At 38.4% G+C, this 18,560-nt stretch overlaps 1 protein-coding gene across 1 annotated transcript in view; it reads right to left on the bottom strand.

Annotated features, from left to right (window-relative positions):
• The window catches only part of LOC127877929 (probable ATP-dependent RNA helicase DHX34), a 37,076-nt gene that overhangs the window by 6,061 nt on the left and 12,455 nt on the right, over positions 1 to 18,560 (bottom strand). Inside the window, exons 6-19 of the mRNA XM_052424253.1 lie at positions 17,982 to 18,116; positions 16,076 to 16,130; positions 15,555 to 15,772; positions 13,639 to 13,764; positions 12,795 to 12,950; positions 10,812 to 11,016; positions 8,946 to 9,093; positions 8,031 to 8,205; positions 5,960 to 6,046; positions 5,303 to 5,377; positions 4,687 to 4,797; positions 4,267 to 4,422; positions 1,413 to 1,505; positions 180 to 326 (exon numbers count right to left, since the gene is read on the bottom strand). Coding sequence (XP_052280213.1) covers positions 180 to 326; positions 1,413 to 1,505; positions 4,267 to 4,422; positions 4,687 to 4,797; positions 5,303 to 5,377; positions 5,960 to 6,046; positions 8,031 to 8,205; positions 8,946 to 9,093; positions 10,812 to 11,016; positions 12,795 to 12,950; positions 13,639 to 13,764; positions 15,555 to 15,772; positions 16,076 to 16,130; positions 17,982 to 18,116 — 1,887 coding nt within the window. The remainder of the gene's footprint in view (positions 1 to 179; positions 327 to 1,412; positions 1,506 to 4,266; positions 4,423 to 4,686; positions 4,798 to 5,302; positions 5,378 to 5,959; positions 6,047 to 8,030; positions 8,206 to 8,945; positions 9,094 to 10,811; positions 11,017 to 12,794; positions 12,951 to 13,638; positions 13,765 to 15,554; positions 15,773 to 16,075; positions 16,131 to 17,981; positions 18,117 to 18,560) is intronic.

The following is an 18,560-nucleotide window of genomic DNA, read 5'->3' as shown; positions in this document are numbered from 1 at the left end:
TAAGGTTGAAAATGTCACTTACTGGCATAGGTTTTTGCATTAATTCTAAGCAAAATAGGCTAAGTTCTCTAACAAAAAGTTACTTATTGTGTAGGTTAACTGACTACCGTGATAGGACGGAAATATCTATACATATGGAGAAAAATCCACCAACAAACTAGTCACAAAACTGTGCCAACCTTTGTGTGGAAAGCTTGTTCTGAGTTAGCCTTAAAGTTGTTACAGTCGTCAGCAATGGCAGCCTGGGGATACAGTCCACTACACAGGATGATCTTCAGTAGGTTGATGTCTCGCAGCGTGAAGTGACGACTCTCATTGGATGTTTCCTACAGATATTAAAACTTGGTTTATTCAAGCCTCCTTTGCAGCCACTTTGATGTCAAAACCACTTAGCTAGTACAGACTGAGTTTAAATGGTCCATTCTTTTCCTTAAGGTTGTCCTATTTATTGTAATGGATTCAAGCTCAAACAATAAAAGTGTATGGTAAATGATAAGCCTAAATGACAATGGCATATTAGACCTTCTTTCCTTTTTTTTTACTTTAAACAAATAAATAAATTTCACTCTTTTTAGAAATCATTGCTAAGAACATATCATTATTGCAATGCCTTACATGTTAAAAACACATGTCTTTAAGCGGTTAATTCTGGTTGGATTGTACATTTATTAAACCCATGTCTTTTCTGTGGCTTATTTAATGGTCATTATTTCATCATTTTCCCAATGGCAAAAATCTTTTTTTCGCATGTCAAGTCCAAAAATTCTCATATTTATCCAATTTACTGATATGTTTAGGCCTAGGGTTATCTTTTTTATATTAATTGTATCTCTTCTTTTTCAAAAGTTATAAATTGAATAATTTGCATTTCCCAAGTAATAGTAAATTAACAGGTTTATGCCAAATTCCCAAATATGGGGATAAAAATCTCTGAAACAACTACCACAAAACTCTCAATCAAATTTCTAAATTGTTAAGAATTGTTATTTGTTTCACGTTTAGTACTGTTTTAAGTCGATTCTTAAATAATAGTGAAGGTAAATAGTTATAAGATTTTAAATGCTTCCACATATTTATTAATGCTGAATTGTGTAAAAATCATAACCATACTAAGTCACTTTTAAAAGAGTCAAATTCATGTGAAGATCTAGTGCCTTTCAAAAAGAAATGAGGTCAAGTCTTATTGCAATTAGTTAACAATAACAAGAAAAATGTACTCATCACAATAGTAAAATATTAAGCATATGAGATGTTAAAGACTTGTTTTGAGACAACACTCTCGGCTTTCTGGCAATGTTTTTGTTTAAAGGAAATCTCTTTTAAACAAAATCCAGTTTAGGCAGAAAGTGTTGTCCCAGATTAGCCTGTGCATTAAGCCCAGTTTTCCCAGAACACGGCTCATATGGTCTCACCTGGAGCTGCTGCAGATTGTGTGACAGTCTGAACTCCAGGTCCTTGATATCCGAGTCCTTGTCATTATCATCACCATCACTGATCTCAAAGTCCTGAAATACACACATAAAGAATTGTTTAAATCATGTAAATGGACATTAAAGTGAATAGAACTTTCGCACAAAAGTGACTTAAAACCCTACACCACTTTGGCAGCCATTTACAAGGGCACATAACTAACGAATGTGTGCATCATAGGCCATTAAAAAACAATTAATACAATTGACATGTATATAGTAGCACCAGTGAACTTTCACACATACACTTTTGATGTCAGGTTTACAGAAGAGTTATACCTTCAAGTGCCAATGATATCAGTATGAGCCTGAATCTGGCAATATGAGGTTGAATGCATGTACATAAATGATTGTCCCAGTGTAGCCTGTGTAGTACACAGAGGCTAATCAGGGACACTACTTTCGGCCTGAACTTAATTTTCATGTAGAAGATACTGTCTTTTAACAAAAAAATCCATAAATCAGAAAGTTTCATCCCTGAGAAGACTGCTGACTGAACAGGCAAATCTGGGATGACACTTTACGCACATGCATTAAGTCCACTTTTCCCAGAACTTGACTTATATAATACCATAGTGCCCGCTGCCACTCACATCTCCTTATATAATACCATAGTGCCTGCTGCCACTCACATCTCCCTTATATAATACCATAGTGCCCGCTGCCACTCACATCTCCCTTATATAATACCATAGTGCCCGCTGCCACTCACATCTCCCTTATATAATACCATAGTGCCTGCTGCAACTCACATCTCCCTTATATAATACCATAGTGCCCGCTGCCACTCACATCTCCTTATATAATACCATAGTGCCTGCTGCCACTCACATCTCCCTTATATAATACCATAGTGCCCGCTGCCACTCACATCTCCCTTATATAATACCATAGTGCCCGCTGCCACTCACATCTCCCTTATATAATACCATAGTGCCTGCTGCAACTCACATCTCCCTTATATAATACCATAGTGCCCGCTGCCACTCACATCTCCCTTATATAATACCATAGTGCCCGCTGCCACTCACATCTCCCTTATATAATACCATAGTGCCCGCTGCCACTCACATCTCCCTTATATAATACCATAGTTCCCGCTGCCACTCACATCTCCCTTACATAATACCATAGTGCCCGCTGCCACTCACATCTCCCTTATATAATACCATAGTGCCCGCTGCCACTCACATCTCCCTTATATAATACCATAGTGCCCGCTGCCACTCACATCTCCCTTATATAATACCATAGTGCCCGCTGCCACTCACATCTCCCTTATATAATACCATAGTGCCCGCTGCCACTCACATCTCCCTTATATAATACCATAGTGCCGGCTGCCACTCACATCTCCCTTATATAATACCATAGTGCCCGCTGCCACTCACATCTCCCTTATATAATACCATAGTGCCCGCTGCCACTCACATCTCCCTTATATAATACCATAGTGCCCGCTGCCACTCACATCTCCCTTATATAATACCATAGTGCCCCCTGCCACTCACATCTCCCTTATATAATACCATAGTGCCCGCTGCCACTCACATCTCCCTTATATAATACCATAGTGCCCGCTGCCACTCACATCTCCCTTATATAATACCATAGTGCCCGCTGCCACTCACATCTCCCTTATATAATACCATAGTGCCCGCTGCCACTCACATCTCCTTTATATAATATCATAGTGCTCGGTGCCACTCACATCTCCCTTATATAATATCATAGTGCCCGCTGCCACTCACATCTCCCTTATATAATACCATAGTGCCCGCTGCCACTCACATCTCCCTTATATAATACCATAGTGCCCGGTACCACTCACATCTCCCTTATATAATACCATAGTGCCCGGTACCACTCACATCTCCCTTATATAATACCATAGTGCCCGCTGCCACTCACATCTCCCTTATATAATACCATAGTGCCCGCTGCCACTCACATCTCCCTTATATAATACCATAGTGCCCGGTACCACTCACATCTCCCTTATATAATACCATAGTGCCCGGTACCACTCACATCTCCCTTATATAATACCATAGTGACCGCTGCCACTCACATCTCCCTTATATAATACCATAGTGCCCGGTGCCACTCACATCTCCCTTATATAATACCATAGTGCCCGCTGCCACTCACATCTCCCTTATATAATACCATAGTGCCCGCTGCCACTCACATCTTCCTTATATAATACCATAGTTCCCGCTGCCACTCACATCTCCCTTATATAATACCATAGTGCCCGCTACCACTCACATCTCCCTTATATAATACCATAGTGCCCGGTACCACTCACATCTCCCTTATATAATACCATAGTGCCCGGTGCCACTCACATCTCCCTTATATAATACATGTACCATAGTGCCTGCTGCCACTCACATCTCCCTTATATAATACCATAGTGCCCGGTACCACTCACATCTCCCTTATATAATACCATAGTGCCCGCTGCCACTCACATCTCCCTTATATAATACCATAGTGCCCGGTGCCACTCACATCTCCCTTATATAATTCCATAGTGCCCGCTGCCACTCACATCTCCCTTATATAATACCATAGTGCCCGGTACCACTCACATCTCCCTTATATAATACCATAGTGCCCGGTGCCACTCACATCTCCCTTATATAATACCATAGTGCCCAGTGCCACTCACATCTCCCTTATATAATACCATAGTGCCCGGTGCCACTCACATCTCCCTTATATAATACCATCGTGCCCGGTGCCACTCACATCTCCCTTATATAATACCATAGTGCCTGGTGCCACTCACATCTCCCTCCAGTTTGAGAACCTTCCTCCTCTTGCTCTCATTCCTCTGCTCTCTCCTTAGCTGACCCAGACGCTTGCGTTCCCCATGCTTCTGTAGCCGCTCGTGGCTGGACAGGTGGCGCTCACTGTCCTCCACCTTCTCCAGCAGGCCATGGTCCTGATACACACATTTATAAGACAACTACATTGACATCTGCCTGATATAAAGGTGTCTGGTATAATTTTTGATTATCACATCAACAGGCATTATATCAGTCAATGATAGGAGGTAGGTCATTTTACTCATACTTAGCTATAAAATTATAGTATAGTATAAATACATCATTTTATACAGTCGCCCCCATTCTTCATATCTCAGTCCACAACATAAGCATCAAGGAAAATATCTATCTGTCACATTAACCCCTATCCTCAATCACACCTGCAGGAGTTCCTTGAACTGACGTTTAAGCTTAGTCATCTCATAGAAGCGCTGTTCCTCAAGACCACGTCGCTTGCACCACTTCTTTGTCCCACGCCCCTCAGCTTTCACCTTCAACCAACATAATACATATATCATGATAATAATAGATTATATAAACATGGAGACTGAAATTATGATTTAAACTCTCTGGAAAAAAAACAAAAAGTATGATATCTATCATCCATCATGTCAGTTTTCTAGAGACATACATATAGACAATACATACTTTGTGTCAAATACAGAGAAGTTCATTTAACAAGGCTTAGAAATCTGAAATCTCCAGACTTGGCTAGTGGCTCAATGTTTTATGCTAAGCATATAAACTAATGTGTATTCAACACTTACCTGATATTTTATTTATCCCATAATTTTCTCAAACAGTTATATCATATATTATGAAAAATAAGATAACGGAAAATAAAACATAAATTGATGTCATGACAAAAAAGCTATCTGTCATTATCAGGTAGCATGTGACAGTTTTATCCCTACAATAATGACTTAAAAGCATAATGTACTCCAAATGAGTTTATTTCAACAGAGCATGCCTCCTTATGGGCTATATTTCTCTCACCTGTATCCACTCATCAAAGGCATTGAGCAGAGTGAAGGGATCTCCATGGTCAGACTCCAGATTCTTCCTGGCCGCCTGCAGTTTGAGAACAACAGTACTGGAGCGTTTCTACTAACCCATGTGGCAAACGAGGCAACATTACACCATATGAAGTGCGATTAGCAAAAATGAGTCTTAAATGACCATAAACTGCCAGCGTTGCTTCAGACAGGCCTGTGTATTCAAAATGTTGTTTGACTTTATAGCGGACAGGGAAGCTCCAGACAGGCTGCCCATATCTTTTTTGCATTCACACTTGTCTTATTTTGAATTACGAATATTTCATATATAAGATACTGAAAACAAAGGATAATAGTGAATTAATCATAAACTCAACAACCAAAAGTTAATTTCATAACCTAACTGATACAATAGTTATTTTATATCCTTAAACATTGGTGTGACAACTGAAACTGTCTCAAAATACAATGTCAAACATCATATTGCAATTTTTCTTAAATTTCATACACTTTTGCCCAGAAGTTATCATTACAAAAGGATTTAAGTAACAATATAAAATATATATTATCCCTACAACATAAAAAACTGGAAACAATGCCACAATTAAAGAGAATCCTATCTGATATGACACTATTTGTTGGACAGCTGTATACCCACCAGTGAGTCTACGTTTGTGTGTATCTTGCTGGTGAATGGAGACTGGACACTCATAGCTGCAGCTATGGACAGCACAGGGTCTATCATCTACAAACAGATCAGAATGATCACCACACTTGTTTAAAGCAAGTTTAAGACTGATAGATAGGTAGAGGTCAGAATCCAGAAAGGGTTGCTAGTATATGGCACCTATAATAAAAGGTGGGTTCCTAAATTACGTGAGAAAACCCACGATTCCTTGATACAACAAGAGATGTGTTTGTCAGAAACACAATGCCCCCTATTGCGCCGCTTTGAAATAAAATTTCAATATATCATTTGGCAGGTTTAGAAATTATCTCCCTTTTAAAGCTCATTACTTCCCTTGGATTGTATTTTTTTACTTTTGACCTTGAAGGATGACCCTGACCTTTCACCACTCAAAATGTGCAGCTTCATGAGATACAGATGAATGCCAAATATCAAGTTGCTATCTTCAATATTGCAACAGTTATGGCCAATGTTAACGTTTTCGGATGGACTGACAGACTGACTGAAGGACAGTTCAACTGCTATATGCCACCCTACCGGGGGAATCAGTGTTTTTTTTTGATGAAATATTCGGCGTTATTCGGCCCCATTCCCCCATCTTTAGAGTATATATTTTTCCCCCAAATATTTTAAAATTCCCCTCTCGGAAGTGTTATTCAATTTTAATCAATACCTCATTTAAATACGTCTTTCCTTACGAATTTACTACAATTTTCCTGAACTGCATCCGCGTGTTTACTTTATTTTAGCCTTTACCGCAAACCGTACGTAGTTCACTATCATGACTTTCGCTTTACGACATCTAACGCAAACCATACGTATTCCAACATGTCACACAACGACAAAAGCGATCGTAAAAAAATTGACAAATCTGTTTTAAATTGATATTCTTTTCAAACAAGTACAACTTTTAAGACAGTCTTCAAATACCAGCAGTGAAACGCCAGAAACGTCTGGTCAACAGAGTGTTGAAAGACTGTTTAGTTTGCTTAACCTGCATTGCACGCCACAGAGAAACAGGCTAGGGGAAGCTACACTGGAGTCCCTGGTCAGACTTTGTCTGCACACGGAGAGACTTGGTGAAAAGGAGGTCACCAGAATAATTGATAAATTAGCTGAAAAGCCCAGAAATGTTGAACTTTGAACATGAACATAACATGTTTATGAATAAAAGAGTTTGAATTATGTTTTTCTCCCTCTGTATGGTGAATTATAGTGTTAAAACTTGATTTTGTACTGTTACTAGCTAAGCATAGAAATTTCCCCCTTTTCCCCTTTTACGCGCGAATTTTCCCCCCCTCAGGGGACCCGACCCCCTTCCCCCAAAACTGAAAAAAACACTGGGGAATAAAAATTTAAATTATTTAAATAAGAAGGGTTGGCAAGTAAGTTTAAATATCCAGTATAAAATATGAATTTATAACTTAAGGTGGAGTGGATAAGGTTTCTGACCTAAGCATATTTAATAATTCATCAAACAGTAATAAAAGGTAATTCAACATTTCTAAGCGTAATGAAATATTACTGGTCATTATCCACATGGTAGAATCTAACCAATGAACAGTCACTCCAACTAGAAAAAGGATACTGTATAATGTAAACACAGTAAATACAATCAATATTATTTTTTTGAGAAAAGGTAAAAAGCATGTTCAATATGCATTAATTCAACTTTTTTTTTATATGAGGCTCACTCTGGGAAAATGGGGCTTAATGCATGTGCTGAAAGTGTCGTTCCAGTTTAGCCTGGCCTAATGCATGTGCTGAAAGTGTCGTTCCAGTTTAACCAGTGCAGTCTGTACAGTATAATCAGGGACGACACTTTCTGCCTGAACTAGACTTTCATTATGAAGGGAAGTCCTTTTTAGGAAAAATACCATAAAAGTGAAAGTTTTGCCGCTGATTAGCCTGCCCAGTCAGCACACTTTACAGTCATGCATTAAGCCCTGTTTTCCCAGAGCGAGGCTCAGATCAATAGACATCAGACATTATCAAACAAAGTCCTTAAGATACACACAAGGTTGAGACGTATCATTCTTACATGAAATATAGATCCCATGATGAGCATCTTGCCTATGACGACATCCACTGGAAGTTTGGAGAGCAGGAGGCCTATGGGTGTGAGTGTTTCATCCTCATGTATGGCCCCCTGGTCACGCAGGAACACAAGGGCATTCTCCAGACTCTCCAGACTGGGAGGCTCAATGAAAGGGAACCTGCAGCAGATTGAGTAATAATTCATTTCAATCATATTTAACCCTTTCCCACTGAGATACGTATTTTGACTCATTTGTAGTCCCTTAGAAAGTTAAATTTAATTCAGACCTTTCTAACTAGATTAAAGTTTTAAATGCTTTATTTCCAACCCTTAGATACAGCAAACAGCATAAAACCTGAACAGACTGTGAGTTATTCGTAGGCTGTTCTGGTTTTATGCTGTTTGCACATAGCCATTTTCACTTTGCTTCTGAGTGGGAACGTGTTGATGCACAAAATGAAGGCCTTGGAAGTGCTATTGTCTCTCTGTTTTTGTGAATCAAAATGCAGAGTGACACAGGGCTAATTAGTGAAGTTCAAACACCAGGGTACTATGTTAGATAGTTCAGATCCAATGTATGTTTGGCAAAAAAAATTTGCTATTCTTATTTAATCAAAAAACATCAAACAAACAAGTATTCAGATTAACAGGACATTGTGTTGATACCTGAACTGTTATTTCAATATCACAATATGAGCTGAAAGCATATTACACAGTTTTATAAATGGAAACCATGGTAAATCAGCATTAGACAACATAGGTGGGCTGCACTTTCTGACAGATGCCAATCTGCATGCATGACACACTGCAGACAGTAACAACAGGTTGATGTGCAGTAATTAATATTCACTATCATTCATGTTTATGGCACAGGATCAAGTGATCTGTTCACAGCCCTCCTTCATGCCCACTACTCACTTCCTGGGGTCTGGGAGGCCCATGGAGATCATCTGCAGCACCAGGGAGTCAAGGGGCACCCTCTGGATCTCAGGGGTTGTATACTCCTGGAAACCCTCGTACTCCTTCTCCTCATAAAGCCGGAAACACACACCTGGACCAGTACGACCTGTAAACACACGGCAAACATAAGCACACACCAAAACCGTTATGACCTGTAAACACACGGCAAACATTAGCACACACAGAAACCGTTATGACCAGTAAACGCACAGCAAACATTAGCACACACCAAAACCGTTATGACCTGTAAACACACGGCAAACATTAGCACACATCAAAACTGTTATGACCTGTAAACACACAGCAAACATTAGCACACACCAAAACCGGTACCATCTGTAATCACACAGTAAACATTAGCACACACCAAAACCTACGACCGGTAAACACACGGCAAACATTGGCACACACCAAAACCGTTACGACCTGTAAACACACGGCAAACATTAGTACACACCAAAACCGGTACCATCTGTAACCACACGGCAAACATTAGCACACACCAAAACCCGTACCATCTATAATCACACGGCAAACATTAGCACACACCAAAACAGGTACCATCTGTAATCACACATCAAACATTAGCACACATCAAGACAAGTACAACCTGTAAACACACATGGCAAACATTAGCACACACCAAGACAAGTTTGACCTGTTAACACCCTGCAAACATAAGCACACACCAGTACTTGTATGACCTGTAAACACACAGCCAAGGGACTGGAAAAACATTCAAACACACGGTCAACATCAGAACACACCAGGAATGGCACACCCTACAAACACACTCTGCCAACATTCACACAATTTGGGACTGTACGACCTAGAAACACACCTCCAATATTAGCAAACATCTTGAACAGTTTGACATGTTAACACTTGGCAAGCATTAGAAAACTCCAGGAATGGTTCCACGTCCAAACAGCCAACATTCATGCAAATTATTATTGTCTGAAGTTACCTCCCTTCTAATGTCAAATGTGATTGTTTTGTATGATTTAAAAAATGTCTCTTTATGACTTATCAAAAGTGCAACTTCACGCTTCCTAATCTAAACAACAACTCAGAAACCTAGCTATTCTGAAACAAGAATATCAGTGAAACTGATGGATGCTCCCCGATGATGCGCTTTGTCAATCTATGGGTTAATAACCACCTAAAAAAAATTATTATTAGCCTTGACCCCAGTGACCTCAAACGTCATCAAAAGGTAAAGGTCCTTGCAAGGTACCTACATGCCAAACATGAAAGAGATCGGTAAAGAATTGAAGGTGCTATGAGAAACTGTAACAAAAGTGTGACGGAAAAATCTATTATTAGACTCGGTGGCCTTGACCCCAGTGACCTCAAACCTCATCAAAAGGTAGAGGTCCATGCAAGGTACCTTCATGCCAAATATGAAAGAGATTGGTAAAGAATTGAAGGTGCTATGAGAACCGTTAGCAAAAGTGTGACGGAAGGAAGTAAGGAAGGACAAACTGGCAACTATATGCTCCGCCGAAATTTTATTTCGGGCAGCATAAAAAGTCCATAGATTCTCAAAAATTGTCATTTTACCTCTTTTCAAGAACAACTCCAGAACTTTCTACTTTCAAAAGAGACTTTTCACCAATTTTTAAAAGTGAATTTTGATCTTTTCCCAGACTGTTTTATTGTAAAAAAAATAAAAAATAATAATCATCATTTTTCAAGCAGCATTCTTACTGCTCACAGAATTAGAGTTTTTCAAAATCAGGTGTTAGAAGGAATTGGAAATACATAACACTTTTAAGATGTATTTACAAAGCCAAAAAATCATTAAAATGGGTTCGTCCCAACCTGCTCTTCCCTTGCGCTGCTCGGCGCTAGCCCGACTGATCCAGAACTCTTGCAGCCTCTGCATCTTGTACTTGGGGTCAAAACTCATCTCCTTCACCTTGCCCGAGTCTATGATGAACCGCACACCGTCAATGGTCACTGAAGTCTCCGCTATGTTGGTAGACACTATGCACTTCCTCACACCTTCCGGGGAGATGTCAAACACCTGGGGGAGGATAATATAGAAAACCATGATGCAGAAGGTTATGAATAGTATTCAGATGGAATTGTTTAACATTACATGTGTGACGAGGCTACATAAAACAAAATGTTTCAACCAACACTTCTTAGAACATACAGAAACCAACATTTTCAACAATTTTCAAAAAAATGCTCTTAAAACTATTTTTAATACATGTATTTAAATGACACTGTATGAAGAGGCACAGAATTACAGATCATAATCTAATAACAAATATGGTTAATGTTTCTAAATTGCAATGCAACATTGACAAAATACTAGTTAATTACAAATGTAAACCTAACAAAAAGCATGGCTACATGTATTTACATACACGAAAGTATTGATAGCAAACCAGGAGTCCCATACAAGTTAAAACTCCAATTTATAAGTGGGCACTATCTTCACATGGGTGCTCAATATATGTGAACCCATTCATATCCATTCCATGTGTAGCAACTATAGGGTTAAGGTTTCTTTTTATTCATTATTTAGAGGATGTTCACAAATAAGTTGCACATAAAAACCTCTTACTGCTCTTTACATCAACTCAAAATAATGTTCTTTTGAAGTGATTGCATTATTTAGTGTTATTATGTGTTTTGTAGGTCACCTTACCTTAGATATCAGGAGAAATAAGACTATTGCCAAGCAATATATGTCCCCTACCGGCTCCACCATTGTCAGATTTTTTATATATATTTGTTGCCATACAGTAGCAACCAGAACTTTTGACGTAGGAACAAAATGAAATGACGTGCATAATGTCCATATTGCCATCTATCCATGTTTCAAGTTTCATGAAAAATTATGAAGAACTTTTGAAGTTATCGCAGAATCCAGAAAAGTGTGACAGACTGACAGACTGACTGACTGACAGACAGACTGACAGACATACAGAGCGCAAACCATAAGTCCCCTCCGGTGAAACTGGAAGGGGACAATAAAAGACTGTCCTTGCACTAAATGTTATTAACAAGTTTCATGGTTGTTTCTTATGTATGTATTTTTCAGTAAGTTCAGTCTTTCCTAACCAAACAACCGATAGAAAGATAGACAGACAGACAGCTAGACAGACAGACTGACAGATGGAGGGTAGAACAGAGGAACAGACTGATGGATAAATGGAAAACCTATAGCCAAGTGTGTATACATATTTATTTATCATATCTAAGGTTAATTTCCAATTATAACAATATTAAGCTGAAGCTATTACATTATGCAGTCCTAATGGTTATATATTTAAACCAGTGGCCACATTTTGCTTTCACAACAACATTTTTTTTAACCCAATAGCGCAATAAAAAAAAATTTTTATTTCTTAAAGCCCACAAAAAATTACCAGCCCTAATCTGCCTGGCATATAGTTAGCTTTAAGATTGAAATTTACAAAATAACTTTATTTTTAACCAAAACTTTGCATTACATGACTCAAAATGAGACAAGTTAATGAGAACCAACCCATCTAGAGAGAATAGGAACAAAAGTTTTTTCACGAGAGTGACTAATACCCAGGCGCCACTTTGTAAGCCATGTTCAACAGCAAACAACTAAGGAATAATGGATCAGTTGGGATAAAAAGTGTGTTGCTGATGTACACATCATCTTGATTACATATTTAAAGTTAAAATTGAATCCTTTGAAAATCTCAAAGTAGTTTTCTCCAGTAAATTAAAACATGAAATGCAAAGTGACAAACTGGCACAGAGACTCCAATACATCCCTCCCTGTTAGGGTATAAACAATCTGTGCAGCATAGTTACTTTCTCCTGTTCTTCGACAGAGAGGGCGCTATGCAGGGGCAGGATGATCCAGGACTTGGTCTGCTGAGCGTACGCTCTGGCTGCCTCCACCACAGACATGATCTCTGACAGGCCACTGAGGAAGATTAGCAGGTCACCTCTCTCTGTCTTCGGGTACTGACAGGTACAGGGAAATAAAGGGTGGCATTTGTGAGTTACAACTGAATTAGGTATAGTGTAATTTCTATCTCAATTTAAGAGGTTTTCATAACAATAACTTACATATGAGAGTAGGATGTAGGGTAAGATCTTCAATTTTGTATTAAGATGCCTTGAAGTGGTAAAGAAATAAGTATTTACTAGGGTCGAAAAAAATATGGCAAAAAATATATTGCAATACATGTATATTTGAAACAGGAAACACCACATTGCTATAAAGTGCATTATATTCAAAGACTTAATCTAGTTGTATTTAAGCAGTGTGTATACTGTTGCTGCAGTGGTCAATTAAAAAATTAAAGACACAATTAATATATTTCTTAAGAATCGAAATACACATCCATACTTTCATATCATATAATTCAATTTATTTGAATATTATTGTAGCCAAACTGTAAACACTATAGTATCTATCAAAGTAACATTTGTAAAACTGTTTTATACAATTAACTATTAGTTATTTTTGTTTGAAATTATTATCTACATCTTAAGTGGTTGTGAAAAAACACACCAATGAAGAATGTAATGGCAAGGCACCTATGAAATGCATTCTTCACTTAACATAGCAATTATCAAATAAAATATTCTAAAAAATTATGTCAACGAAAAGTCATGCAGACTGAAGCATTCAACACCTAGTGCTCACCTTTTTCTCAATCCTCTGCATGATCCTCAGGTACGGAGAGGGGTCCAGCCTTTCTGACTTGGAAGTGTCATAGTCCTTCTTGATAGGGCAGAACTCCATCTCTATCGGGTACAGGCGACCTGGAACCTGGGGGGCAACAGTCAGTCATATAGAAACATAAATGCATTAACGTCCACCTGTTTACCAGATCCTTAGCTTGTGGTAACATGGTGTCACAAGATCTTAAAGTTGTACATCTTGTATACACTGCTCAACCCTGATCCACTAACTTGTCTTTCCATAAGATATTGGACTGCTGTGCAGTGTACAAGTTGCTTCACATGGTGGAAGCTGAAACACCCAGTGCCATCTCTGGAACACTGTGTCAACTGTATCTTGTGTCCTTTGTTACCAAACTAACAAGTCTTTTGGGGGACGAATCACGTTGCACTTGAGCTCTATGAGGATACCAATAGCACAAGATCTTTAGTTTATGAGAACTGACCAAATGCCATCTAAACAAGGGCTGTTTGTAAAACATGCATGCCCCCCATATGGGCTGTCAGTTGTAGTGGCAGCCATTGTGTAAATACGTTTTTTGTCACTGTGACCTTGACCTTTGACCTTGTGACCTGAAAATCTATAGGGGTCATCTGCCAGTCATGATCAATGTACCTATGAAGTTTCATGATCCTAGGCGTAAGCATTCTTGAGTTATCATCCGGAAACCATTTTACTGTGTCAAGTCACCGTGACCTTGACCTTTGACCTAGTGACCTGAAAATCAATAGGGGTCATCTGCGAGTCATGATCAATGTACCTATTAAGTTTCATGATCCTAGGCGTAAGCGTTCTTGAGTTATCATCCGGAAACCATTTTACTGGTTCGAGTCACTGTGACCTTGACCTTTGACCTAGTGACCTGAAAATCAAAAGGGGTCATCTCCGAGTCATGATCAATGTACCTATGAAGTTTCATGATCCTAGGCGTAAGCGTTCTTGAGTTATCATCCGGAAACCATTTTTCTGTGTCAAGTCACCGTGACCTTGACCTTTGACCTAGTGACCTGCAAATCAAAAGGGGTCATCTGCAAGTCATGATCAATAAACCTATGAAGTTTCATGATCCTAGGCGTCAGCGTTCTTGAATTATCATCCGAAAATCATTTTACTGGTTCTTGTCACCGTGACCTTGACCTTTGACCTAGTGACCTGAAAATCAATAAGGGTCATCTGCAAGTCATGATCAATGTACCTATGAAGTTTCATGATCCTAAGCGTAAGCGTTATTGAGTTATCATCCGGAAACCATTCGGTGGACGGACCGACCGACGGACCGACCGACCGACATGTGCAAAACAATATACCCCCTCTTTTTTGAAGGGGGGCATAATAAAGGGCCATTAAATATAATTCTACCAATAACAGGGCCTAAAGACTTGAAATGTGGCAAGATTTGGGTTTAAGGAAAAATTTTAGGTTTTTATATTTATATATTTACAAAAAACAACTTGCTCACAGGGTGGGGCCAAATTAGAATCCAGGAACATATTTTGAACAAACTTGATAGAGGAAAATCACACAATGTTACATGCAAAATAACAAACCTCTGGGCCTTGCCATAACAGAGAAGATTTATCATGTTTTCACTACTTAAATATAAGGAAAATAAGTAACCCCTTAGCCCTAGGATTAGCTACCATGTGATGTTTGTTAGGTCCCCCTGGGAACCTGACCATTGCAGTTTCAGAGGAGAATATGTTATGTACTATGTAAGTATTTGTCCATTATTTGCAACAAGGTGCATGATTTGAACACACTTAGTAGAGGACCACTATACAATATAAGCACCAAATTTAAAACCCCAGACCATTGCAATTTCACTCACCACAATAGTTCTCTGTAAGCACTTAGTGCTCACAAATGCTAATAACTACCTGAATTACTGGAGCATCATGGAAGTAGTTGCTGAACAGTTCAATGTTGATGGTTGCCGACATCAGTATGACCTTGATGTCGTCACGGTGACGCACGAGGCACTGCAGTATCCCCAGCAGGAAGTCTGTGTGAATGTGGCGCTCATGTACCTCGTCTATCACTATCACATTGTACATGGACAGGTGTGGGTCAGAGGTCATCTGGCGTAGTAACAAACCTACATGAATACAGTCAACATAAGCATCAAATGGTTACAATATTGCCCGTAAGGATTTTATTTTAGTTTATTGCATGTTTAATCAATATATTTAACATAGCCTAGATAAGTTAATTCTTTGCAACATCAAGTTTCAAATAATATAAGAAATATGGCTCTGAAAACTAAGTAGGCAATTTAGGTTGTATTAACCAAAAAACTGTTTTTGTTGTCAAATTAATCAAAAATTATTTCTAAATTTAAAAAAAAATCATATTTGTCAGACTCAAACTTTAAATCATGTATTTTTTATTTAGTACATACCCTCTGTTAAAAACAGTATTTTAGTGTTTCTGGTCTTTGTTTTCTCAAATCTGACCTGAATAAACAGTTTGAATTCGTCTAAGAAAACAATACATTTTAAGAAATGCATTAAAAATATACTTTATGACATACATTTACATTGAACTATACTTTGAAATTAACACCAAAATCTCATCTCAAAAAACAAGATTTTTTACTTGAACATTGCTATTGCTTTTCTCAACTATGTGGATGGAGCCCTTTTCCCACATTTGGGGCGATAACGTTTGCTTTTTGAGGCCTTTCAAGAAAACATTTAAAATAATAGCAGGGCCTGGGGTGTAAAATTCCTATCGCATGCTCAACTTAAAATTTGCTGAGCCCAAATATGATATCGAACTACACGCCCCACCACATGACTTCATTTTCATTCTGTGACTTCATTTGTTAAAGGTGTTTGTTAGTTACATGATTATACTGCGCGGATACCTAATACCAAGTCAAGTGTTGATCAGCCTGTTCCTAAAAGTACGGAGCTGTTTTTCTTTTCCCAGAAATATAAACTAAGTTGAACTTGAGCTCCACACAAGTATACAATACCCACTCAAAAACAATAACACGGGAACCACCTTAAACTAGCCATGGTGGATTAACAAAGTTCTATTGAGCTCCAAACCTCACAGGTATCAATTCAAGGATAAACAGTAGTAGTTCATGTGTTATTTATCATTGTGTCATTTTTATCTTGCTTTTTAAGATTGTGATTGAGGTGGACAAAGTGCATCTTGACCGTACACAAACTGAAAGAAAATTTACTACAAAAGGACACTGACATCATTCTGAGTGTCAATTATCATCTTGTTACTTATAATAAACAGCTACTACAAACAAGAGCACCCCATAACGGGTGCCAACGCTTGGCTACTGGTGCAGTTTTAAATAAATTAAAGCTTGTCAGATTTTTTTTTTTTTAGGTCACAGTGACCTTGACCATTGACCTTGTGACCCAAAAATGGGTGTGGCGTGTAGAACTCATCAAAGTGCATCTACATATGAAGTTTCATAGTTGTAGGTGGAAGCACTTTGATGTTAGAGCAAAATGTCAAGGTTTTAGCACGACGCAGACAGTGGACGACACGTCCTATAGCTGGTTATAACAATACCTCGGGTTTTCTCTGAAAAAAGCCGAGCTAAAAAGCTATTTATAAAGAAGTCATCTGCCAAAACATTCAAATGTAGCTTTGAAGTTGTATCAAATATAATTTCTTTGAAAATTAAATATTCTGCCAGTTTTTGAATATTTCAATCTTAGTTCACATCACTAGACATATCTGTAACAATACTGATAATAGTCAAGGTTCCTGTTCTCCTCACTTCTTAATGACCTCTATTAATGAAATCAGCATTTTTTTAAATAACTTTAATACAAAGGGAGTAATGCTCTACAAAAGAAAAATCACCCAAGGAAAATAATGGAGTAAGTCTTTAAGATATCTATGGTTCTAGAATGGTGCACTTTCCATTTATGATTAGGAAGTTTCATTTGAATTGCTTTCATACTTCTTAAGTAATGCCTCGTACAAGATGCACCAACTCACAGACGGAGGGAAGTAATACAGAAGGACGGATGGTAAAATAACTAAATAACTAAATACCTCCCTTTGGGGGCATAAAAAAGGTTTTTTTACAGACACATGCACATTTAATAAACACTGATTCAAGGCTGAGCATGAAACTGTTTTATCTGCCAATCATCTCTACCATAGATGCATTACAGGAAACTAGATTAATAATATAATTAACTGAAAAGGCTAAGTGGATGTACACTTGTATTCATATCAATGAGAAAATACTTTATCTAACAATACCCAATCCTTCTAGAACAATTGCTACCCAATTCATCCCAAACTGATCCACACATTAATACCTGGAAGGCCACCTCAGTGCCATACTCATTGAGTGTCTCATAGCCGACACGCTTGGAGAGTGAGACACAGGCAATCCTGCGAGGCTGAGTGCACGCGATGTTAGTGAAGGATGCATGGAGAAGGTACTGAGGGACCTGAAAAGTACATATGCAAATACGACTTATTAATTTCTGAATATAAATTAATAATATTTATTTTTCGCGGAAACGAATGTTGTTTACTGGTTTCTATAGATACGATTATGGATGTAACGTTATGTACGGAATGCTTCGGTTGAGTTGTTAAAACAATGAAATAACGCATTTCCGTACCACGTGATATTACGTCATTCCACCTTTTGCAAACTGCTTGTGCTTTCGTTCGGAAATCTCAAATCATCTGAAATAATGCCGCGTAAAACAAAGCAGAAATTACCCGAAAATGTGAAGGAGGTTGGAGAGGACGATACCCAGTTCTTACAACCGGACCCAGGTAGAGGTTTTATCGTTTTGAGAAGATTATAAGGGCATCTAAAATCGTTCCTCCTAATAACAATACACGTAACATTGAGGGGTGCGGTGTTAGCAGGGAATTGGCGT

This window comes from Dreissena polymorpha, chromosome 4 (assembly GCF_020536995.1).
Source record: "Dreissena polymorpha isolate Duluth1 chromosome 4, UMN_Dpol_1.0, whole genome shotgun sequence".
Classification (NCBI taxonomy): Eukaryota; Metazoa; Mollusca; class Bivalvia; order Myida; family Dreissenidae; genus Dreissena; species Dreissena polymorpha.
This window is presented reverse-complemented; position numbering and strand designations above follow the sequence as displayed.